We start from the raw sequence: 25,751 nt of genomic DNA on the forward strand, positions 1-25,751 counted from the left end.
TTAGTATCCCTGCTTACTTCACTTCCTATAGAACCAATGTTGGATGCACTAGCTCAAATGTTAAAGAATTTACACATTTTATTTTCTTTGAAGAAGGTAAAAGGAAGGGAGCTGCAATGTCTACGAAACTTGGTTTGGCTTGCTAAGACCAGCCACTAGGCAGATTAGGCAAGGTTTTAGCCAAGTAAAATTGCCAATTTTCTAAGAGAAAGGGCTAGCACATCGCTCATTAGAGCATTCTGAGCTTGCCTGTGCAATCTTTTTTTTTCCTACCCTGCAATTTCCTGTGGGTTATAAATGAAACCTTTCTAGCTGTTAATGCAGGCTGTGAATTGAAGGGAAAAAAAGCATGTAATTAATCATAGGAGGTTGGGGGTGCTCACTAAGCTTGAGTTACAGGGGAGAAGCTGGACAAGGCACTAGGACCTAGAAGGCAACTATCCACCCTGGCAGGAATTTCTTGCTTGGAGCTCAGACAACAAAGGCATAGAGAGATTGGTTTTCTTTCTCTCAGCATCTCCACCCAACCAGCAGAGAACCGGTGAGTGGGGCTTTCGAGTGATTTCCAAGCAGAATGTAACAGATGTCAAACGGGAAAAGCACAAGGCACACAGCTCTCTTGCTCTGTGTGTCTGGATCTTTCTTCTTCTCTTTCATTTGCCTTATTCTATAGGATTTTTGTCCTCTAGGATTCTACCTGGGATTTTCCTTTGGAAAAGTGAGTTTGTTGCTCCTTTGTTTTCTCTATGATGCTAATTTGGAATAATAGCACTTCTGATTCTAAAGAATAGCTTTATTTGCACAGCCCGCCTGGGGGAAATGCTCCATACTTGTCTTGAGGAGGTGGGGTCTTCCTGTTGCAGGTTGTCTGACAGAGACAATGCTGAGCTCAGCATAGGTCATCCTGACACTGGAGAAAAGGGGGACTGAGTCTGGCAAATACACTGACTCCAGTCCCCCTTTACCTCCTGTCTCTCTGCTTCCTTGCAAATCTCGATGTGACACTATGTAGCAGCTGAATCTTCTTGCTTTGTGATCTTTTTTCCCCATCTGTGAGACGAATGTTAATAGTTTGATTCCTTGGATGTCACGTTACCTTTGTGAGCATTCAGGGCTTTGGTCGTATTAATTGGTTGCATGTTTTCATTGTTTGGGTGGGTTTTTTTTCTCGTGGGGAGGGGTTCAGCTGGGGGGGTGGAGATCAGATCAGATTAAAGCATGACAGATAACCAATTTTTCTGCCTCCATCAATGCACCTAGGTAGTACACAAGTCTGGAGTGAATTGCCTGCTGTGAGGGTGAAATGTTCCTTCAGTCGAGGGAGAAACCCAGAACAATGAAAGGTGTACTTGCCTGTAAAGGTCCCATATGCTATTGAGGGACCCATTTGGGAATCTTTCCACAATTAATTTATTCCATTCAAAGGTGTCACTGCCTCGGGGTGGGGGTGGGAGAGATGAAACACCTGAAAGGAGAAAAAGGATTCTGTGACCAAATAGAAACAAGAGGAAAGCAGAGCTAAGAGCTTGTTAAATAACTGGTTTTTCGACATCCTCCTCCCCCTTTTCAAACCCCAGCTTATTTCTTATGAATGCTGTATAGCGGCACCAGCTTGATGGGAGAGGGGTTGATGAATAGCACAAAGACACTGGGTATTCCCTGGAGGCTGTTCCTTTAAAAGAGAATCCTAGTTTATTCTGGGGGGAGGGGATACACATATTAGAGGAGGGAAAAAAGGATTTGGAATAAAATTGAAAGACCCCTTTTCCTAGCCATTGTATTGCAATGCAAAGACTGTTCCCTAAGCTGGGGTGCCAACCTTGGCTAGCTCCCTGTTTCTCTTCAAGGGGAATTTTGTCAGGCTAGGGATTAATTTACAACTGTTAGTCATGTGGCCATGTGTGAAGAAGCAGATGCCAGTTTTAATGTATTTTGCCCGAAGTTACAATTTGATAGGAGCCACTGTCAGTAAGTTACAGGGTTTTAAGCTATTTCAACACCCCCTCCCAAATTTGGAACATTGCCAAAAGTGCCACCCTTTTTAATCTCTGGCTCCTATCCCTCCTCCCCAACATCCAGTACTACTGCCCAGCCCCCTCCTCCATCTCTATTAAGATCAATATTCCTGCAGGTCAGGGACAAGCAGCAGATGGGTCACAGGCTTTTTTCAACCAGTTCTTTTCACAGGCAGCAGATTGCAGCTTGGGATCTGGCTAATATTTGAATTTCTTTTCTTTTCTTTCCCTTCCTTATTCTGTGCCTCTCTTTATCCCCACCCCTTTCTCTAACAATCAGGTTGCTGTAGTTCCATCAAAATATGGAACTTGATTTTGGACATTTTGACGAAAGAGACAAAGCGTCTAGGAATATGAGAGGGACACGGATGAATGGGCTCCCCAGTCCCACTCACAGTGCCCACTGTAGCTTCTACAGAACCAGAACCTTGCAGGCACTAAGTAATGAGAAGAAGGCCAAGAAGGTACGTTTCTACCGCAATGGGGACCGCTACTTCAAGGGGATTGTGTATGCTGTTTCTTCTGACCGTTTCCGTAGTTTTGACGCGTTGCTGGCTGACCTGACTCGATCCTTGTCCGACAACATCAACCTGCCTCAGGGAGTGCGCTATATTTACACCATCGATGGGTCCAGGAAGATCGGAAGCATGGATGAACTGGAAGAAGGTAATTTAAGCAGTGGGTGGCAGCTCCTGGAAACAAAGTATGTTCTTGCTTATGGTTACATTTTTAGTCTCCCTTGAAAGAAACTAGGCTATTTGTTTGCCAAAGTATCAGGTTGACTGATGCTCAGGCTTCTGATTCCAAAGTCACCAACAGGACAGTTAGCTGTCATTCTTCATGCGGTTGCATCTCCGCTGAGGTTGAAATGTACACGGGTGTGCTAATGCTAAATGTGCTTATCTGCTTGGGTATACAAAGGAAAATGTGAACTGCGACAGTCACTCTAGATCTCGTTTCTAATTAACTCTGTGTGGCACCATCAGTGCAGGCCACGGAATCATTGGGGGAAGGATGTTTGGTTGGTTTAACAGATAAAACAATTGTGTCCATATTTCCTGTGAACAACTGAGGAATTGTTTGGGAGTGGTTGCTCATTAGAAATACATCTCCCAAATGCGAGACCTCCTGGATGTGTTTGCAGAGGATTAGACTTTTAGGTAAGTGGTTGCTGCTCAGCTGTTGCTTCTAAAAAGCTCACTTCAGGGTGTGTCTGAGAGGCTGAGATCATTGGGAGAAATACGAAAGAAAGCTGTAGGTATGTCTGGTATTTTAATGAATCCCATTTCTATTAGAGTAGGTATGAGTCACTCTACCTAAATTCTTTCAGATCTTCTCTATAGTTTGCAATTGCAACTGAAATTTATGAGTTGGCTGCTGAAAACCTTGACAACTGTGGACCCATGTGATAACAGAATAAAAAAAACCAGATCCTCACAAAACTTGTTCAAGCATATTTTCATTTTTATGGGTATTTAGAAAATAGATCTTGTGTCTTATTGTTAACATTTTATATTGTCATAGAAACTATTGCAACCAATTTGACCCACAGGTACTTTAAAGGGTACCCTCAGAGGAATAGTGACAATGAAAATGTTCTTTCAGTCTTTCCTACTTTATTCAATGCTCCCTCCTCCCTCACTGCCCTCAATCTCAGAGCAAAGGTCAATCAGTGCAAACAGATTTCTAGGGATTCCAGATTACAAATAGCCAATGAGGAAAAAGAAAAAGCACATTTGGTGACTTAGTAGGAGTACCCCACCTCTGCCTCACTGTGTTGAGGTTTCACAAAGAGACATGAAAGTGTTCCCTATCAGAGGTTCTATTTCCCTCATGTAGTTGTGGTTTTCAAAGTGTAATTGTAAGTGACTTGGGTAAGCAACTTATAAGAGACAATATACACATAGTGGCTTCGTCTGAGTTTAAGAGGTTTCTACATAGCTGATCTTGAAAATCCATATGGAGGAGGATGATTAGATCATATACAGAGAGGGTAGGCAAACATTGATCCTAGGCTTTCCTGATCATCAAAAGGTTAATCGTTCTAATGCATATATTAAAATAAAAGAAGGGCAGTTGGGGTCAACTTCAAATCTGGATGCTCAGTCAAGGGAGCTGTCCAACAGAGTAATCGATAAGGTGTGCTTCGGTTGTTGGAAAATCTATACCTCAGTCAAAGTTGAAGGATTTCCCTGTAATAACTTTTATAAACAAAGCACACTGAATCTCCCAGTTTGTCTTAATTTTCATTGTCTGAGAACATTTAAAGGTCATAATACATGCTAGGCCAGAATATGAACCAGACATAGTATTTTGAGTAGGAGTGAAAATGTTATTTTTAATGTCAATGTTACACACAGATTTGCCTCAATCAACCTTTTACAAATATTTCCATATATATTCCATATATATATATATATATATATATATATATATATATATATATATATATATTCCATATACATGTATATGTGTGTGTATGTATGAGTGAGTGTATATTGAGAAAAGTTGATGATAAACCATGTCAATTTAATCTGTGTAGGTGATTAGTATGAATTTTAAAAAACAGACCACAGCTTTATTCTCACCTTTGTTCTCTTGGTACCTGCTAAATTGGACCCATATACCACTTCTGGGTGCTGTGGTATTTCCTGATGTGTTTCCAAACAGTATAGAATCTGCATAGGGATCAAATAAATGTACTCATCTTGTCTTCTGCGAGCCCAAAGTGACAGTGGATGCCAGTGCTCTTGCAGACATATGTCAAGGAAATCCAGAGGTATTTCTGGGGGAGTGTTGCAAATGTGATCATTTTTCCTCTGCCATAAAGGTAATTTGGGAAGGGCCCTGGGATGAGGAAGACATGGAAAGGGTTTTCTTTGCTCTTGTTTTGTCAGAGTAACTTATCTATGATAAAAGATCAGAAATCCCTGTACTTGGTTACTTCTAGAAGAACATGGATAGAAGATCAAAATTATTAATTCATACTGTTTCCTGTTAAGATTTAAATTGAGAATATTTGGAAAGATTCCTGGTGAAGAATCAGGAATATTGGGTTCTCATCTTGGAGCAGATTACAATGGATAATGAAATATTAGGAATGAGATTTGTGTCAGATGCAGATCTGATAGCTTCTAGCCTGTAGAGACTTGGGGAAATCAGTAGGAACCCTGTGTCTCAGTTTTTTAAATCTATAAAATGAAAAAAATTTCTTTGAGAATCAATTAAGAAATGATATGAAGCATTTTGCATTCTTCTTTATACACAGTGATGCTCAATAAAGAGTAGCTATTACTGTCTGAGTCTCTCTAACCTAAACCTCTTTAATTATATGACTATGGGCTTGTCTCTATCATCAATGGTACTAATGTTCTCTCTTTTAAAAATAATTGCTTTAGTCTGGTGCAGTGGTTCGCACTTTGTAACCCAAGTATCAAGAGTCTGAGGCAGGAAGATTGTGAGTTTGAGGCCAGTCTGGACTACAGTGGTCCTGGAATACACTACAGATCAACTGAAACAGGACCTCGAAGTCTAGGGACTCTAAACTCACTTTTTTTGCACTCTTTATTGAGAAATTCTTTTGAGTATTATGACTTGCAGCATGTTAGATGAGGTGATTTTGATGAGTCCTTTCCATTAAAAACAGTGATACAGAGTTCTTAGCTGTAGAAATCCCCATTTCTGTTCTTTTTTGCTTTGTAGACTTCAGAAGAATGGCTCACACAACACGTTTCCAAATGATCAAAATATTAAATATTTAGCCTAAAATTGGATAAAACAAAGAGCAAATGCTAATCACTCTGACCTTATGGCAGCCCCGACACTCCCTTTGTCTGGTGGCTCTAGTCAACTGTCTGCCGCTGGATGTGGGAAGCAGCAAGGGAAACATTTTGAGTCTAAACCTCATTTTTCATGTCAGCCTTTCCCACAGCTTCTTGTATACAACAGGGGTCTTGGCAAAACCACAGAGGATGTGGCCCTCATTAACTGTATCCCCAGATGGTCAATGAAGGAGATTCATCAGTTGTATTTTTTTTGTTTGCCTTTTCTCTATCTTTCATTAGAGAAGCCTTGTTCATTTCCATCGTATCTAATCTTTTCTTCACTTCCATATTTATATACACTTCTCAATTTCAGGGTTATATTTGTGACTAGCCAATTTCTGTGTATTAAGACAAATTTGAGCATTGTTAATTATTCATAACATTGGAGGAATACATAAAAGTAGGACAGCCTTGGATAACTTGAGCTCTATAGTATAGACATTGTATAGTCCAGCTGCTTTTCCATAGTGCACTTGTTCCAATGAGATGAAACCGCCTTTTCACTAAGTGTCTTATTACTAAATCAAGTGCATCACCCAAAGCAGGGGTTTTAAGACACTCAGGAGTGATGCATGGGCATCATGATACAACAAGCTATCATTTAATATTTCAATGTAATAATGCAATAAAGTATCAATCAATATTTTCTTTCTTGTGCTAGGGATCCCCAGAAAAGAATAGAAAGCACAGGGAAAAGTGTCTTTGCATTAAGAGATTATAAATGTATATGACTCTTTGGAAAAGGAGCCTTCCTAAAGGTGAGGAAGGGTTCTCATGGGATCATTTTGAACATAATACCTGTTCCCTTTATACCCTTTTAGTTGTGTTTCCACCATTTCATGTCCCTTACCCCTCATCCTAAAGCAGGTGAATTCCAGCAAATTGTCACTTTGCTTAGCTCAGAAGTAGCTTTTTTTTTAGGTTCCCAGACGGTAGAAACTAACCACTGGAAGCTGTGGCATGGTGGAATCTCAGCTATGGGAGGGGGCAATATGCCTCACACAGCTCCAAGTGCTAAGTAACCATGTAGGAAGCACCGGCTCTCAAAATAGACCTGGGAAATATTGCAGAACCAGGCAATCTTATCTATAACAAAGCAACACATCTAGACCTTTCCAATAATAAAGCGAGAAGTTCCTTGGAGATGGGCATCTAGGTTTTTGTATTTGATTAAAGCAATAACTATTTCCTCAAGCCTGCTTGAGAATGAAAACAGAACGGAAATTTCCTCTTATACATCTTTAGGCTTACAAGAGACTCTGCTATCACTATGTGAAATGCCTTCACTCTGTAGATAAAGAAGTCAAGAATTAGAGAGATTATATGACATGCCTGAGGTCATATGGCTCCTGAGAGTCTGGCTGGGATTTGATTTAAAATCTATCTTCTTCATCCTCTTGACGGTTGTGATTTACAAGCATGAACAACCATGCTCTACTAATAAGGCACGAGTGTTTTTGTTGTTTCTTTCAGTCTCCTGCAGCCCAAGCTAATGCCACATTTGCTACATGACTGAGGATGACCTTGAACTCCTTCCCCTCCTACCTCTCTCGCTAAAGTACTGGGATTATAGATGTGCATAACCTTGCCTGGCTAAATCACTGTTCTTCATCATCATAAATGTCTTGCCCTAAGTGGGCATTAGCAGCTGCAGCAGGCAGCAATGGCCTTGCTGTGTGCAAGCTCTAAAGCTGCTGCATTGGTAATTTGCAACTTCAAGAGTCTTTTCTAGCACCATGAAATGTGAATTAATTAATTAATATGCAAGGTTTCCCTAGGTAGGCCTGTTTTGGTCAGGAACTCACTCTGTGAAGCAGGCTGCCTCCAGTTCACAGAGATCCTTTTGTTCCTGTTTCCTGCGTCTGGCGATTACACGCAGAGCAGGCAATCCTATCTTTGAAGCACAGGACCCCAGAAATGTTCATGTTATACAGTCTGCACATCTCACGTCATAGACAGTTGCCCTTGATGAGTTTCTTTGCTCTTCTTTAGCTTTGGTTCCTCATCACGCTGTGTCCTTTCTCTTAGCTTTTATCTCTTTCTCTTTCCCATTTCCTCCTAGTTATTGGTCCCTTTAGACAAGGGCCTTAATGATAATAATGAGAATTTACAGAGTGCTTACTATGCTCCAGTATCTGAGCTCAGCACTTTTCATCCACCCCTGGACTTGTGCCCACAGCAACCCTATAAGGTCGGGCTTATTATTAACACCCCCCACCTTGCAGACAAGAGACTGCTGCCAAGGGAGTCAGGTAATTTGCCAAAGGTCACACAACTAGAAAGTGTTGGGGATCGCAATCTGACTGACATCATAGCAGCTGTTCTTTTTCCACTGCTATGCATTCAGGCCAAAAGTAGAGAGGGGAGTGATTAAAATGTACCCTCAGAAGGTGCTCAACATAGATTTGGCTTAGGGCAGAACCCCGTGGAAAGTTCTCGGGTGCCATATGATACTGTAATTATTTGCCATCATATTCATTTTCATCTGGGGGTAGTTAATCATACTTGTAGTTCAGAGGCTTAGAGGTTTCAGAGGGGGAGTAAAAAAAAAGACCAGAGCCCCCTAATAGGGCAACACAGCTGCCTCCTCAGAAGAGTTTGCACATGAGTTAAATCATAAATATAAAGCTCTGGATGTTTCCACTCCACCAGTTGTCTGACAGAGTTTGAAAGTCTATGGAAAGTAATGGAAAACATCTGACTCAAAGGCAGCGACCTCTTGGAAGATGCTCATGAATATGATGAAGAGCAGAGGCAAGAGGTCATTTCTAGTGTATGTGGTGGGGGAGGATGTTGGCTGTGAATATATAGAGGAATCAAAAGGGCCCCTTTATCTGTGTGTCACATTTTACAGATCCTAGCTTCTAAGCACCGGTGTTGTGCTGGATTTGCATGCCATTGAGGCCAACAAAGTCAGGGACTCTTAGCTTGGAAACTCAACTTCCATCCCGACTGAGCACATGCGCACCAAGTAGGTCAAGTGCCTATGATTGCCCTTGATCAATCTCTCTTGGTTCCCCTACTGTAACAGATCATAAGAGAGATTAAGCATCCTTGTGTGTTACTTTCCCCCTACACACATACTCTTCCCCTCAAAACTACCCTAGAGATTGCCACTGGAGTCTTAGTACTAACTGAGAAACGTATTAATTTACATGACTTAAAGGATTTGGTGCAATCAATATTTGCAAAGAGAATGAATTGTCAGCCTGTTATTTCTGAATATCTCTATGTAATTCTGCTGAGACCAAAGGAAGTAGAAGAGCAATCCGACTTTAATTGTGTTTAATTCTTTTTGCGCTGGCTAAGGGTTATATATTTGTCTATGTATTTAGTTTTATTACTGATGACATAAAGCCTGATAAAATCACTGTTTCTGCAGTTCAACCTCTGGATGAACTTCTGTATACCTCGAGGCTAATGTGCTTTACTCAGCAATTTCTGCTTTTTTTTTCCAATATAGTCCTCCCGTAGGCAGAGCATAACTCTCTCCTAATTTTCTTCAGTTTCTAGTCCCAAGCATCTAATCTCCCCTTCTTGCCTCTGGCCACTGCATTTCTTCTACTGTATTAGTCACTTCCCCCAGCCCACAGTAAGTGTAAAACTCATACTAGACCTTTTCAATTCAATCAAGCTGCTTAATGCAGTCTCCCACTCACCAGTGCGGCAACAAAAAGCAACTGATGGAGATGGCATCAAATACACAGATGTAATGTGCAATATTTAGGAGAATGGAGAAAGGTGAAAGGGAGTAGTAGTTATAGGAAAGCATATTTTCTAAGGAAGAGCTAGACTTGCAAACACTAAGAAAGCTGTGTGCGTGCGTGTGTGTGTGCGCTCATGTAGCTTATTTAGATACTTTCTTCATTGGGAGAGGGATAAGCAGTAGGTTACATACTTATACACACATTTAGACATTAAACTCATGCACACACACACACACATACACATAAACACACCCTTTACATTTAGATCGTTCTACCGTTTAGCACAATAGTTTGTGCAAAAGATAGTTTGGCTCTTAACCAAGTGTGTACTGAATGTCTGATATGTAAGCTTGCTTAGTTCACTCCAGTTTGAAATAAAAACAAATTAGCTTTAAATTTTTTCCTTGGTTCATAATATAGCAAAAGGAAGAGACTCTGAGTACAAACGTAGCATAGGAAGATCAGGACACAGAGACGTGTTCAACATGCTCCAATGGTACATGGAAGCTAATGAGCAGCATCTAAAGGGCCAAGCATTTACATTCCGATAGCATCATGCTGATTGTATTTAATCATACGTGGAGGTGTTTGCTGTTTTCATAACACTTAGATTTACAAGGTTCTTCAACTAGATATGCCTTTCAAGTGAAGAATGTTTAGCTGATTACTTTTGAATTTGAGGAAATCAAGTTGTCGGAGGGTCAACCTGGATATAAGGTTGGTTATTATCTCAACATTTCACCCAAAGCTTTATTTTGATGTGAGTGTATAGTAGCTTGATTTTCATCAACCTATCTGCTCCTGAATTAATCACCTAACCATTTATTTCTTCCCTTAGGGGAAAGCTATGTCTGTTCCTCAGACAACTTCTTTAAAAAGGTTGAGTACACCAAGAATGTCAATCCCAACTGGTCTGTCAACGTAAAAACATCTGCCAACATGAAAGCTCCCCAGTCCTTGGCTAGCAGCAACAGTGCTCAGGCCAGAGAGAACAAGGACTTTGTGCGCCCCAAGCTTGTGACCATCATCCGCAGCGGGGTGAAGCCTCGGAAGGCAGTGCGGGTGCTTCTCAACAAGAAAACAGCCCACTCTTTCGAGCAGGTCCTCACTGACATCACAGAGGCGATCAAACTGGAAACTGGCGTCGTCAAGAAACTCTATACCCTTGATGGAAAGCAGGTCAGTGCCTGTACAAAGTACTTTTCTCATTTTCCCCACTGTAGATCAGTGGTTCTCAACCTGTGGGCCACGACCCTTCAACAGGTGTTGGCTAAGACCATTGGAAAACACAGATATTTTCATTATTGTTCATAACAGTAGCAAGACTGTATTTATAAAGTAGCAATGAAAATACTTTTATGGCTGGGGAGGGTCAGCACAACATGAGGGACTATATTAAAGCAGCTTTATATTGGTTGAGAACCCCTGTTTTAGATTCTCATTTTATACCTCCTTAAACCATTACACATGGTTGAGGATCTCTCCTTTCATATCCCTTTATCCTGAACTAATACTCTTTATCTTATTTGGGAGAAAGATCTCAACAGACAAAGCAATGAATCAGAAATTGGCTTTTTGAAATTCATTTTACTTTTGATTTTGATTTATGAGGCATAGTGGTCAGTAAGACCCCAGATTTTTATTTGCTAAGAAAAAAATGTTTTTAAAACTAGGTTTTACAAGTTGATATATATCATGATGCAATCTTGATCATTTTATATACATAACTAAAAATATGATTTCTTCCACTCATTTTTAAAGATACTCCCATGTGGGTATTCCACATCCATTTGGATGAAAGGTAGTTGAAGTGACCCTATAACTTACATGAAAGGAGACAGAAAAGGGGAACACACTGAAACTTGCAGGGCCTTGTATTTTTGTCTTACTCTAAGATATATATTTCTCTCCCTTTTCCATGTAACATAGCTGTTTTAATTTGGTTCCATGGATGGTTTGTGTGAGATAGGAACTATTTCAGGATTCTAAAATTAGCCCAAGAAAGATGCTGCCATCTGTTCCCCTCCAAATCAGGTTCTTCATGTCACTGGTTACACTGCTGAGGTGCCACCTATATTAGTATCTGGTAAAGAATGCAGCCAGGCATCTCCATAAGACAGATGCACCGTTCTCTTGAATATAGATATCTGTAAATATGTAACAAAAATGTTCTAAGAGAATTGTAACAGTGACTAGTTCTATTTGTTCAAAAAATCATTTCAGTTACTCATCAAGTGAGGATTATTAACAGTCCACTATCCTACCTCTTAAAATATCTTCCATAACTGAACAATTGGAGAGTTTCAAAATATAGATTTCTATATATTAAAATTACTGTTGGGTATTTAAATGCTGAAGTCTGCCTCTCTCTCTCTCTCTCTCTCTCTCTCTCTCTCTATATATATATATATATATATATATATATATATATATATATTGCACTGATATATATTGCACACTACAGGATTTCAAGTTGCAGGAAAAGTCATTTATATGCTATGCACTTAGAAATTTTGATGAATTTGTCTTCTTTCTACTTATTTTTTTTGTGCTCCAAGAGGCCTAGAACCATAGTCCAGGATCACTGAGAGACTGTCTCAGGGGAATAGGTAGAGCATGCTACCCATGATCTTCTTCTGTCCTCTACATGAACATGGGCACATGTGCCCCCTACATACTCCATTTGCATTTTCTTTCTCTCTCTTTTATACCACACACGTACAACCACACGCCACAGGCATTTACATACACCACAGCATTTCATACACACACTACAAGAATTCACACATATAACACAAGTGTTCACACACAGCACAAGCATTCACATACCACAAATATTCAGACATGCATCACAAGCATTCACATATACCCAAGAATTTGCATATGCAGGAACACACACACACAAACACACACTCACATCATTCACACACATACAAGCACACTCACCTTAAGTATTCACCTGCCCACCCACACATACCATAAACATTCACACACATGCACACAAACACACCCCAAACATTCACACACATACAAACACACACCCCAACAAGCATTCGTACATATAGGCACACATATTACAAGTATTCACACACATCACAAATATTCACACACATACCACAAGTATTCATAGACACATACCCACACTCAAACATCATATAAAAAAAAACAAAGCTTAGCCTTTCACATTTGCAGTCAGTTCATGATCAAATAAATTTCTTGGTATTTACATCTCTCTTAATAAGCGTTAGTGCTCTTTGTCTAGTTAACCTCTACTATTCTTAGTATGGGTTTCCAGTACTGTGTGAAGATGGATCATTCCTTGGCATTCTTGACTACTCCTGATAATGTATAAAAGGTAACGTACAGATCTTAAATAAGCAAGCATCTCTCCACACTTAATGGGAAGTCCTCTCCAATGTCTTCAAGCATCAGTGACCATTTCGTTAGGGAAGATGTTACAAAATATGCTGCAATACCATACCAGGATATGATGATGGTGTGTAAGTATAGAAACAAAAGGGATGCTCAATGGACTGTGATAGAGACAGAAATTGCTTAATTCAATCAAAGATTTGGATTGATGTTATAATCTCCCATAGTGACAATCACGTTGACATTTATCAACTGGGAAGAAGCCTCCAATTCTAGCTTTTCACTGTTTAGTGACTAGTTATGTGATGTGGAGCCAATCATGTCACTTTTCTGAGCCTCAAGTTGTTTTTTTTTAATAGATGGGGTCTCTCTTTGTAGTCCTAGAGTTTGAGCTGGTCCTAAACCCTCAGAAATCTCAGAAACCCTCCTGCCTCTGCCTTCTGAGTACACCACTTTTAATATCTTCTTTTGTAAGATGGTTTCTAAATGGTATTTGCATCAGTATTATACTAAGATCATTCTTGTTATCTAAGGTGCCATGATAAAAGGAGGTTTTCTGACTTGTAATTTTTGTCCTCACTTGCTTCCCAATGTGATTGATGTAAGAGGTAGAAAGCAGAAGATTCACAAGCAAAAGCAAGAGAACAGGCAAACTATTGGAACGGTGGGAGCACCAAGCCTTACAGTGCTGGATAAGGATGATTGGTTGATATGCGTGGTTAGCATCCTATAAGGCTTCGGTATTTGTTTTATTTTTAAACATTTATTGGTGTTTTTATTTGGTTGCAAGAAATATGTTTCATAATGACAATTTTGTGAATGTATGATTTACAATTTGATCACATTCATCCCCCATTACCTCACCCTCTTCTTTTCACAAATATGTAATTTTTCCAGTACCATTTTTTTTGAGAAGAAAAAGGCAGAATTTTTACATCTATCTCCACCAAGGATATTATCTTACTCTTTTCTTTTTGTTGTATCTTTATCTGGTTTTGGTATAAAGGTAATACTGGCTTGATAAAAAAAAGAGTTGTACCATTTCTTTATTACATTCTAATGTATGAAACGATTTCCAAAGCCTTGGTGCTCTTTTTTAAAGGTCTAGTATACCAAAGTCTGGGTCTGGAATTTTTTTTTATTTTGAGATAATTTTTATTGTGCTTCAGTTTTGTTGCTTGTTATAGATCTGCTTAAATTGCATACCTCATCTTGGTTTAATTTTGGTAAGTTATATGTAGGTAGAAACCATCTATTTCTGTTAGTTTCTTAGAAAGGTATGACATAATGATTTTCACAATTTTATTTTATCTGTTGTAATGTCTCTACATTCATTTGTGATGTTAATAACTTGGTTCTTTCCTCTTTCTTTTTGTTACTTTGCCTAAGGGTTTGTTATGTATTTCGTTTCATGGACTCTTAGTATTTTTATATTTCTATTTCATTGATTTCTGCCCTGATATTATTTCTCATTTGATTAACGTGATGTTAACTAATTAGTAACCTTAATATCATCATAAAATGTTTTGTCCTTAACACAAATGATGACATTTCACTATAATGATAATTCGAGGAAAGGAGATTATGCAAAGGTAAGCATCATTGAGGTGATCATTCTTAGAATTGTATTTATCATAGATGAAGGAGAAATAGGATTCAAATGATCCTCAGTTTATGCCTCAGGTGTATGGGTGGATGGTGGGACCCCTCAAAGAGATTAGGAGATGCAGCACAATAAATTGGACTTTAGGTATACTGAGTTCTGGGGCTTTGCTACAACTAAATAAAGTCTCTAGAAGAACTACAAATGGGTCTGGATCTCAGGAGATGGGATCTGGGCTGAAGATACAAATTTAAAAGTAACCTGTAAACAACCATAGTTAAAACTCAGGCAAGTATATGAGTTTAGCTAGGATGTATGTGACAGGTTGTCCTAAACCCTAAAGATCGTCTACTGAATTTGAGTGGAAGGAATGGGGAAAGGAGGAATCCAGTGTGTTACAGAGAACCCTGAGAAATCATGTGACGATGTGTTCAGAGAGGCTCAGTGAAATCCTCAAAGGTAACTGGGCAGATAGAGTCATGATTATATGAGACTGTAAGAAACCTGGTTTCTTTATGCTCTATCCATCAAAACTTGTCTGTCCATTGTTCTACAATTCTAAAATTTCTTTTCCTGTTTTTCTGTTATATAGAGTTGGCTGAAATGCCATTCCTATATACCTCAGTGCATATATTCCCTTTAGCATGCAGTGCTTAATCCTACAGTGTTCTTTTCTGTATTATCAATTAATGCCCTTCGCCTGGATGCATCAGATTCTTCTTTGGTTTTCTCAGGACCTTGATTTCAGCATGCAGATTTAGTTGGTAATGCCCTAGCAATTTAATTTCAATGCAAGATCAGCACTGACCAACTTTTAGAGCACATTTCCTAAATTATGTTATATGCAACATTAGTTGAATAGAATGTTCCATAGCCAAATAAATCGCATTGTGCAGTTTAGTGTTTTATTATATATATGTTCAAAGTAGACATCTTCAGAGAAACCTGCATGATTTTGTTTAAGCCAGTATTTCTCAAACTATTTTGAACAACAACAAAACTTAAAAAAAAAATTCGGTGGTCAAAGGCACCTGGGGAATCACTGGCCTCTGTGTTAGGTATTTATTTACATTTTTAATGAAAGCATCTTGAAAAAGGGAAATGTTAAAGTCCTAGAGAAATAATTACATGGAAAGAAATCAGGCACCAGTGCATTTTGACAATGTTTAAAATCTGGAACAAGAAGGCTTTTTAAGGTAGAGCATCATTAATCACAGAGGTTAACACCCATCCTCCCATAGGTCAGACAAGGCTTGAGAGCACTCCTCTCTGACACAGACTTTAGAATCATAGAGATCAAAAAATGGGAGTGGTTGGTTTTTAGACAATATATTTAAAGCCCTCCAAAGTCAAAAGCCATTAGGAAAATCCTTTGGTACTCAAAGTTTGGCTTCTGTAAGCACCGTGGTAAAGACAGAGCAACATTAATTTGCTTGGTTTTGAACTTGCACATTAGAGTTAGTCCTGTACAGACAAGCATCCCTTCCAAAAGCCCATGTTTCAGAATCTATGGGGAAGTCAAATAGGCTTACTAGTCGGTGGTAACTTCCGTAAATGATACTAATTAATTAGACTATATACTTTCTATTGCCCAAGTCCAGATTTCTCTAGGTGACAACAATTTGGCAAACCCTAGAAGTCTGAACAGTTTGCCCAGCAAGGTAACAGTTCTTATACAACGTTTGGGGCCAGAAACCAGTACCTTTTGAAGTCAATTTGTGTCTACATACACACATGCATGCCCTTGTTTCAAGTATTGGGTGCCTCATTCTATGAACTCAAATACAAACATTTTTATGTCTGGACAGTTCTGTTTTTATTCACCCAAGGTATTACAGCCAAAATATTTGTTGCCACCGTTTATGTGTTATGGCAGTTGATAGGTGAATTTCCTTTCTTTTTCCCCAAAGAGGATGCATCCTTGCTTTGCTTAATGTTTCAGCCTGGTCTACAAGAGCTGGTTCCAGGACAGGCTCCAAAGCTATAGAAAAACCATGTCTCAAAAACAAAAATTCTGGCCTGAAAAATTAATCCAAAATTGTGGTAGCTTCTTGAATCTACTAGTTGGTGATTGAGAATTACCAAGAAAGACCATTCTCTTTCTCTAGTTTTAATATGTTTTAGCCAGTGTACAAACCTGGGTAAAATGTCATTGCTAGTCTGCATTTTCTATGGCCAGGTAGACTCAAGGTAGGAAATAGACATCTGCTTCCTCAGCATCTTCCACAAGAGGTTCCGGGGACTGGTGGATGGCACCATCCATTTCTATGCTGGCATTGCTTCTTGTCATTTAGCCTTGCAGCTCTGGAGAAGACAGCTCTGAAGGTGGAATGGAAGTTGATTAGCAACTCAGATTGATTTGTTGTAGTTTATCCAGAGAGAAGAGGATGTGTGTTTTTATCCATGTCTCTATTTAGCAGCAATTAATTCTAGATACTTTTTATCTCAACTCCGACCATAAATTTCCTTAGCAGCAGCCACCCAGCCTGGCATGAGGTTCTGAATGATACACTGCTGTTATATTGGCTGACAAGGAGTTTGTTGGCTAAAAGATTACTAATAAACCCCATCTGGAAACTGGTGGAAGTTGAGATTCAGGATGAGCTAATATGAAAAATAAGAATTTATGGGATTCGCTGATAGAAATTTACTTTACATAGTTATGACTTTAAAAAAAATTCTTAAGGAGAACTCTATGGGCAATTGCTATATCCTAGCAGAAAAAAATTCACACACCCACCTTCAGCCAGTTTTACAGTTCTGGCTCTGGTTTAGTTCAATGAGTAGTATCGACTTAGGCTATTCTACAGGGACCTTGCTGGAGACCTCGAGGTCAGATGGCAATCACCCTCCTCCCTTCTTGTAGAGTAAAAAATCTGTTTAAATCAATAGGCTCCTATTCCCCTTGCTGAATGTGGCCTTCAAGAATGACAGCATCTGTTCCATATTGCCCTTGCCCTTGTCAAACCCCAGCATGAAATAAAACAGAATGGTATGGAGTAGCTAGGTTTGTGTATGTAATACATACAGCACAAGTGTAAAGGATACGGGCCCTGGAAATCTTCATACAAAAGACAGAGCTAGTGGGAATATAAAATGAGAGTAATCAGACTGAATACAATTATAAAAAATTAAGGTTGATCAGAGTTTGCAGTCTCTAGGAAATGTCCGTTTGGAATATATAGAAGAACCTGGTTTTTCATAATTCAAAATACAGTAGATCAGAGGTCATTGAATGCTAGATTTTAAAAGAAAGTGATAAAATGTATATGACATAAGCCATTCACCACCACAAATCCAAAATTTTTATTTATATTTTGTTGTCTATATTTATGGTGTAAAACATATTTTGATATATGTGTACATTTTGCAATGGTCAAAGCATTTTGATATATGTGTACATTGTGAAGTGATCAGATTGTGGGTAATTAGTATTCATGTCCACTGAAACATTTTTTATTTCTTTGTGCTGAGTTTATCCAAAGTTCTCTGTAGTAGTTTAGAAGTCATTCCAATGCATTATTTATAGTTACACAGCCACAGAACTTAATTGTCCCCTCCAATATGTTTATTATGAACTATGTGATGATCAGAGTTTTATAGAGGAGTAGAAATCATAGGAGAGATGAATATTGGAGATTTTATTTTATGGAATTGGGTCATGTGATTAGAGAGACTATATAAGTTGAAATATATAGAGCAAGCAAGCAGGTTAGAGGTCCAGAGAAGAGTTCTTGGTGCGGAGTCTAAAGTCTTTGATAGTACTTGGCAGATGGCATGTGTCAAGCCATGAAGTTCAATAAGAAATAGTGCAAAGGGCCCTAGACAAGGAACCCAGAGATACTTGCTCTGCTACCAAACAGCCGGACTATTGTGGGCCAAACTCCTGTCACTCCCTTAATCTTCATCTATTTCTGTCCATAAAATAGACTCCCCCAGACTTCCTTCCACAGTGAAATAGTTCTACACATTCAATTCCATGTACAGTTAAAGTTCTGTAATTCCAAAACTCAGGTTTGGAAGATAGCAAATAGTCCAGCTTAATGCACCTCCTGGCAATGTCTAGAAGTAGCTCCACAGTAGTAACAATTGTGACAAGTTTTAATTATCTTTAGCTAAATAATAATCTAAATGCCCCATTTTTCCAATTTGTTCATGCCATTCTCAATAGTAGATTTCATTAATGAGAACTCTGTCTGGCAACTCTTCATGGTTGCTAAGCACAGTACTGTTCTCCTCTACATAGACAGCAGAAGGAGAAATACTCAGCTTTGCGGTGTTCATAGTTTGTTAAATGGAGACAATGTAGGACCAGAAAAATGTATTTAGCATTTCAGGTGAACATACAAACAACCCTTGCAGACACAGGCATTTCCCTTGTTCGTGAAAGTTTCATTGTGAACTTTGAGCACTGTCTAGAACCTGGGATATGTTCAATATATAGTGCATGTTGGATGGATATAGGAGTGACCTGAGAGAATTGTGAGGAGCATGGACTGAAGGAATGTTAGGACCATAAAGGCCAATCTTAGATCACAAAATTTTAGAGATACAATGAACCTTCGACATCAAAATATCCATAGAAAAGTAGTCTGAGTAGCATGATATTCATTTGCAAGGGATCATCACAGCAACAGAATCAGAAAATACTAATTACCAGTTAAAGTATTCCTGATTCACTAAATGAAATTTTTTTTTAAAAAAACTGTGGACAAAGTCTTATTTTTCATCCCATTTTCCTGGCCCCTCTAAGTTAACAATAAATGTTCTACTTTAATTGCCAGAATATGGATCATTGAATTGAATTCCCAGTAAATAAAAATGAGATACATTGTCCTAAAAATTCACATTTTTCAGAGAAAAAAACCCAGAAGATGTCACAGATCCATAGCAGCGGACATTATTTAGCCAGTTTTTGCATGTTTGTAGTATAATTGTCTGTCTGGGACATAATCATGATCGGAAGCAGAGCAACACTCAGAAATTTTAGCTTAGTATGAGACACCATTTTCTGGGTGAGAGGGAACTTCCCTTGCTCCTGGTTCATGGAAGCTTGCACTGAATTAGTTTCTAGGAACTACACTCCAAAGCCTGGAAAGCCACGGTAAATACTTGGCTTTCCTAATTTCCATTTATTCTGTATTTAATTAGATCCACTCTTTGTCTCTCATACTTCTGTACGAAAGTGAGAAGTTCAGTGTTAAGTGGATTTTCTGGTTTTCTTGTTTAGTTTCATGTTGCTGAGCTATATTTGTTACTGTCTGAGAGATCATTTTTGTTGTGTAATTTTCTAAGGGCAAAATGGCACAGTGCAAGATGAGGCTTGATGCATGCTTACCTCGTTTCGTGAAGTTTCTCGATTCGCAAGCCTTGTTTTAGTATCAGTTATACTGAAACTATCAGAAAGCTTGTATTATACCCTTGTTGTTATTTCCAAGTATTTTCAGTCTATCTTCCTAGCACATCTACCACTCTTCCCTGCCCTTGGTTTCCCATCTGCAAACTGCAGAGAGGATATAGTATACACTAATTTAACAGACAGGTACTCTGCCTGGCATTTGACTAGGTGCTGGGAATATATCAAGATGTGAGAGCTACATTCTCATCTTCTGCCTTTAAGAAAGCCACTGCTGCTAAATGAAGAAGAGTTCTGGGGCTCTTACATAAGATTATGGCTGTAAAAATGTTCTGTGAGGTATAAGGCATGTTGAAAATGTTGGTAATGTTTTGAATTTAGCAAGCTTGTTCCCTCCTCTGACATCAGCTGTACATAGTGTTTCTGTGCAGTGCCCGAGTCTTGGAAAGCATTCCACTGATAACAACTGGAAGAAGGGGATTTGATAGTGATAACAGGTTTCTGCTTGTCTTATACATCATACTTTCATTCCCTATCAATTGTCACAACAGCACAAATGGGCTTGACCAATCATAATTCTCTCCATGTTCCAGACACAGAATCTGATATTCCATGACCTCACCCAGTATCACAGAACTGATACATAGCAGAGCCAGAACTAGAACTCAGATCTCTTGACCCCTTAGGTCAGTGTCCTTTTCACATAGCAAGCTTACTGATCAAGCAAAATCCGTCCCCAAAGTTCACCGCATGCTACTTAGTTTCCTGCAAACACAGACGTGAAGCAAGCTGTGATCTTCTTAAAACATCTTAAACCTATCCAGCTTTTCTTCATCTGCTTGAGTTAAAGCACACAGCAGCTGTCAGAGACGCAGAGCTGAATTCCTCTGTTTTGAATTTCTATGTTATCAGAAACCTTAGGAACTACTGGCAGGATTACATGTACATTTCAAGAATCAAAGGTTTGCATTAGACAGCTACATTGGGAAATTGGAATAATATTTTTGCATCATCCAAAGCTCTTCAGAGTGGATTAGAAATAAGAACCTATATCTTTCAATACAGGCTAAAACCGGAGGCCTCCTTGTTCTGCTGGATTTCGTTTTTTGACACATACCCTAATTTTCAGAGCAAGTAGGTGCTGAGGAATTTCAACTTTGGACAAGCAGAGTTACTAGGACTTATGGCTTATTATAGACATTTCCCATTTGCAAGTAAACACCAAAGAGTGTGATAATCTTCTTGAACATACAAAATATGATTTTTTTCTCCAAAAAGATTTCCTTTTTAAAAATAGATTCTGGATGGGGCCATCTCCTTCATAAAGCATGCATAATGACTACCCGCTTGAGTGTTGAGGGCAAAGCTGCTTTATTACATGCCAGGCTCTCCACTCCCTCCTACAAACCCTTACACTAATACTAGTACACACTGGCAATTTTCTATCACCCCCAATTCAAAGATCTTTAAGAAGATACACGTGCCGCTGAGATTTTCTAGGGCATGGACCATTTGCCAGTACTGTCATTTGACATCATATCCTGCCCAAGTCTTTGCATTACATTATAGGTTCTCCAAGTACACCCAGGAAACAAATACTACACACATTTTTGAACCATGACAACTTCAGCTAAAATAAACACAATGCTAAAAATATCAAGACATCAAATAGGCTCAGTCAAATTTCCTGTTAATAGGGTATGGAGTATAGAAGACAGGTAAAAAGGAATTATATTCTAAGCACAAAACTAACAGAATGTTTACAGGAACATTTTTTTTCATAAACTCTTTGTTTTAGCTGTGCGTTGTGGTGCACACCTGTAATTCTGACATTGGTTAGTTGAGCCATATAGTAAGTTACAAGGTCAGCCTGGGGTACTTAGCAAGGCCCTGTCTCAGAACTCAAACATAAACAAAAGCAAGCCAACACACACAATAAAACACCCATTTTTCAGGAACAAAGAAAGGGTTAGCTGTGGAAAAGACCTTTGACTGTGATTGAGAAGCCAGGCTAACTTTGCAGTTCAATTACTATGTTACTGTTCATCTAATTAGGCAGCTATTTAATCCCTTAGAATGTCAGTTTCCATGTCAATGGCAAGAGATAAACAAGCTAGCTTTAACTAAATCACAATTATTATTTAAACATAATAAAATTATAGCCCATGTATACATATGTATACATATACATATATATCAACTGACAATCAAGGAGAAAACTAAAGAGGCATTAGAAAAAGTCCCAATGCGAATCTACGATGTTGATAAGGTGACAATACTCCCCAAATTGATCTATTGATTCAATGATTCAAGTCAAAATACTAACTGAATTCTTTGCAGAAATTGATAAGCTAATCTTAAAACTCAAAATAGAAGAACAAAGCAAGACACAGCCTGGACATAACAGGAAACGAGAAATTAGGTCTTTTGGAGTTAACTGGTGACTTAAAGAATAATATTTGGTTGTATTAAGAAAATCTGTTCAGTGCTCCAGTGTGGGTCTCTGTCTCTATCTCCATCCATACCTTCCTAGATATGGATGGAGGGGGGAGGACCTAGGACTTACCACAGGGCAGGGAACCCTGACTGCTCTTTGGACTGGAGAGGGAGGGGGAAAGGAGTGGGGGGGAGGGGGAGAGGGTGGAAGGAGGGGGAGGGAAATGGGAGGCTGGGAGGAGGTGGAAACTTGTTTTTTTTTCTCCTTTTCTCAATAAAAAAAAAGGAAAGAAAAAGAAAATCTGTTAAGAAAAATTAAAAGCCAATATTTTGCACTGTTGTACCCAGTTCCACAGATATTGATTCATATGGGAATCATTGAAAATGTTAGTTAAAAATGGACTCTAGGCCTGTTGTGGTAGCAAATAATCTTTAATTCCAGCACTTAGGAAACAGAAGCAGGCAGATCTCTGTGAGTTCAAGGCTAACATGTTTATGTAAAACATTCCAGGCCAGTCTAGAACATAGTGAGACCTTACGTTAAAAAAATGGGGAGGCTTATATCAGACCTGCTATATCAGATTTTGTGCACTGCATCCTTGCATGCCTTGGGTCCTGGAGCCCTAACTAGAGGTGGTGGAGAAAAAGCCAGAAGACCCACATACAGCCAAGCTGGGATAGGGTGGTCTGGGCTCTCAGATGGAGAAGCCACAGCAACCTGGAAGCTCCATGTGTTGTTGATCATATATAGTTGAACAGGAAGGCAGGGCTATTAGATACAGATAAGAAGCAGGGAGGGTTATTATATACAGTTGAACAAGGAGGCAGTGTTAGCTAATCTCAGTAGGAGCAGGCTCTGTAGGGGAGCAGTCATAAACATCTGGGGAAGAAAGCTAAGGTGGACATTTTCTGCGCACTGTCAACATTCACCTGGATCAGAGGAAGGCTTTGCCCTCTCCTTGAGCCACATCTAGAAAGGCTTTGCATCTCCAAGAGGTTGGTGGGCCTACATACTTGACATGGGCATGCTCATGTCAACATGGCACATTCAGTCAGGACTTGCCCCTTACAGGGTGGGACTCAGGAATCTACATTTTTAATAGATAAATTCATATACGTGTTAATGTACAAAATCTGGTGAGCTAAGCTTTTGATTTCAACATTTAGATTCTAATCACTGGGTACATGTTCTAAAAAACCAGATGTTTGAAATAGACGGATGATGGTGCTGGGCACAGTAGTACATACACACTGGGATTATAGAGTCTCAGTACTCAGGAGGCTCTCATGAGAGTTCAAAGATAGCTTGGCATACACAGGAAAACCCTTTCACTCACACACACACACACACACACACACACACACACACACACAGAGAGAGAGAGAGAGAGAGAGAGAGAGAGAGAGAGAGAGAGAGAGAGAGAGAGAGAGATGGGTATGATGGGCTCTTTCTGAGAGGAATTAAATTAGACCTTTTGTATGCCCACTATCTTTTTATCTGTTCATTAATTCCTTGGTCACTGTCTTAACTGTGGTTGACAGTATAGTCACAATTCCTGATCTTTTAGGATCTCCCGGGTTAGGAGAGCTACTGTACATGGCCTCAGTCTTTCACCTTGTGCCTTAAAATCTCACAACCCTGCCTTCTGCTGCTTGCTGCCCAAACCTTAGTGTAATGTCAAAGTACAGTGAGATTTCAGGTTGTTGAGAGTAAGTCGAGTACTCTTAGGACTTTTGGGGTTCATTTCTATAGCTCTTTTATACAGAAAAGTGGTGAGAGAGGGGGATGGGAGAAAGGGAAAGGAAGAGGAAAGGTAAAAGAGGCAGAGACAGGAGAGGAGAGGAGGAGTGGAGTTCAATCACCAAATATGGAAGATGGGCATCAATGTTTTAGAATAAAAGCCACGTGCACCACACAGCATATTTGATATTACTGGGAAACATCTTTACTTCCAGCCGCTATCTAACCCTTTCGTTTTCATACCTATGGGTGATTGCTAGAGCAGGTGGAGGTGACAGAAAGCTGGACCCAACCAGCTCTATTTTGCCTTAGTTCACAACAGGAAGGGCCTTCGGTTCCTGCTTATCTTCTCCCACTCTAGCATAGTATTAGACCCCAAGACAAAGCTCAGATTGATGCAGGCCCCACCCCACCCTCCTTCTCCTGGCTTTCTTTCTATAAGTCATGCTTTTAGTGTTTGGAGTCTGGCAGCTGCGAGGCCTGGTTGCTAGGAAACAATTTCTCAGCACAAAGAGCCCTCAGCTGGGAAGGTCAGGGCTGTCAGTATGAAACAGCTGTACAGAATTTTTATTTGTCTTCCCCTTGTTTTGGTTAATCACAGGGCATGAAAGCAGAATCAAACTTTTCATAGAAATGAAAACTGCTGGAGAGTACCAGTTCAGCTGCTGCTGTTGCTTTGGCTTTTTTCTTTCTTTTTCTTTTTGCTGATATTCAAATCATAGCCTTTCTACTCCGGCTCTACACAGCCCCAGCAAGCTGAGCAGGCTAGAGGTGATGGCTGGAGGTGGAGGGGTCAGGTGTTCTTTAGCCTTTGACTGCCTGCCTGAGGCAGCAAAGGTACAGCTGAACTGTGGGCTGAGTTCACCCCTTTCTCATTAATTGACCATTTCTTTAGTGTTTGAGCTGCAAAATGAAATACTGCAAGACGCGTTTAGATGTTGAGATTCAAGCTGTGTGTGCTGACACACACCTATAATGACAGGCCTTGTGAGGGTGGGGTAAAGATGCTGCTGAGTTGGAAGCCAGTATGTGCCTGTTAGTGAGGTCCTGTGTCAGAAATGAGGTTTATAAAAACAATGGGACATTCAAGTTAAACAGCAGCTTGTATTTTTATCTGATAAATACATCAACCCTAACCTGTATGAAGTAAATTTGGTATTAGGTTTGTATAGAATTGGTACAAAAATAATACAAGTGGAGAAATGGATGATTCTAGGTTTGTTTCATTTCTTTTTTTTTTTATTGAGCGATATATTTTTCTCCACTCCCCTCCCTTCCTCCTCCCCTCCCATGATCCCCACACTCCCAATTTACCCAGGAGTTCTTGTCTTTTTCTGCTTCCCATGTAGATTAGATTCTAGGTTTGTTTTGACGAGTATGGTAGAAGCAGAAGTTAAGTACTGTAGCTGTAGCTTACTGATAGATTATTTGCATCATGTCTGAGTCCCTGAGTTCAGTGTCCAGTGCTGATGAACACTGTAGTTGAAGCCAGAAGGAAGTTTTTTGAGAGCCACATAAAGAAAAGGCAAAATCCTTCTTTAGTACTTTGTTTCATTTTTAGTTATCCATCATATACTAGTATAGTGATTAAACTTAAATATGCTACACTGTGAGAAACATGTAATTACAAATTAGGAAGGGCAAATTATAGAACCAGATGGATGGATTCACTCAGCTGAGTGACATGGGACAGATAC

The 25,751-nt window shown here is 39.4% G+C and overlaps 1 protein-coding gene across 3 annotated transcripts in view; it reads left to right on the forward strand.

The window, feature by feature from the left end:
- Window positions 1–406: 406 nt before the first annotated feature.
- The window catches only part of Dcx (doublecortin), a 76,822-nt gene continuing 51,477 nt past the window's right edge, over window positions 407–25,751 (forward strand). For 2 of the 3 annotated variants that reach the window (XM_075957664.1, XM_075957666.1), the window contains exons 1-3: window positions 596–718; window positions 2,296–2,681; window positions 10,385–10,725. In XM_075957664.1, coding sequence (XP_075813779.1) covers window positions 2,318–2,681; window positions 10,385–10,725 — 705 coding nt within the window. In that variant the 5' untranslated portion in view covers window positions 596–718; window positions 2,296–2,317. Of the gene's footprint in view, window positions 542–595; window positions 719–2,295; window positions 2,682–10,384; window positions 10,726–25,751 lie in introns of those variants that run through there. The other variant, XM_075957665.1, reaches the window with a different exon arrangement.

Source organism: Microtus pennsylvanicus, chromosome X (genome assembly GCF_037038515.1).
Source record: "Microtus pennsylvanicus isolate mMicPen1 chromosome X, mMicPen1.hap1, whole genome shotgun sequence".
Lineage (NCBI taxonomy): Eukaryota > Metazoa > Chordata > Mammalia > Rodentia > Cricetidae > Microtus > Microtus pennsylvanicus.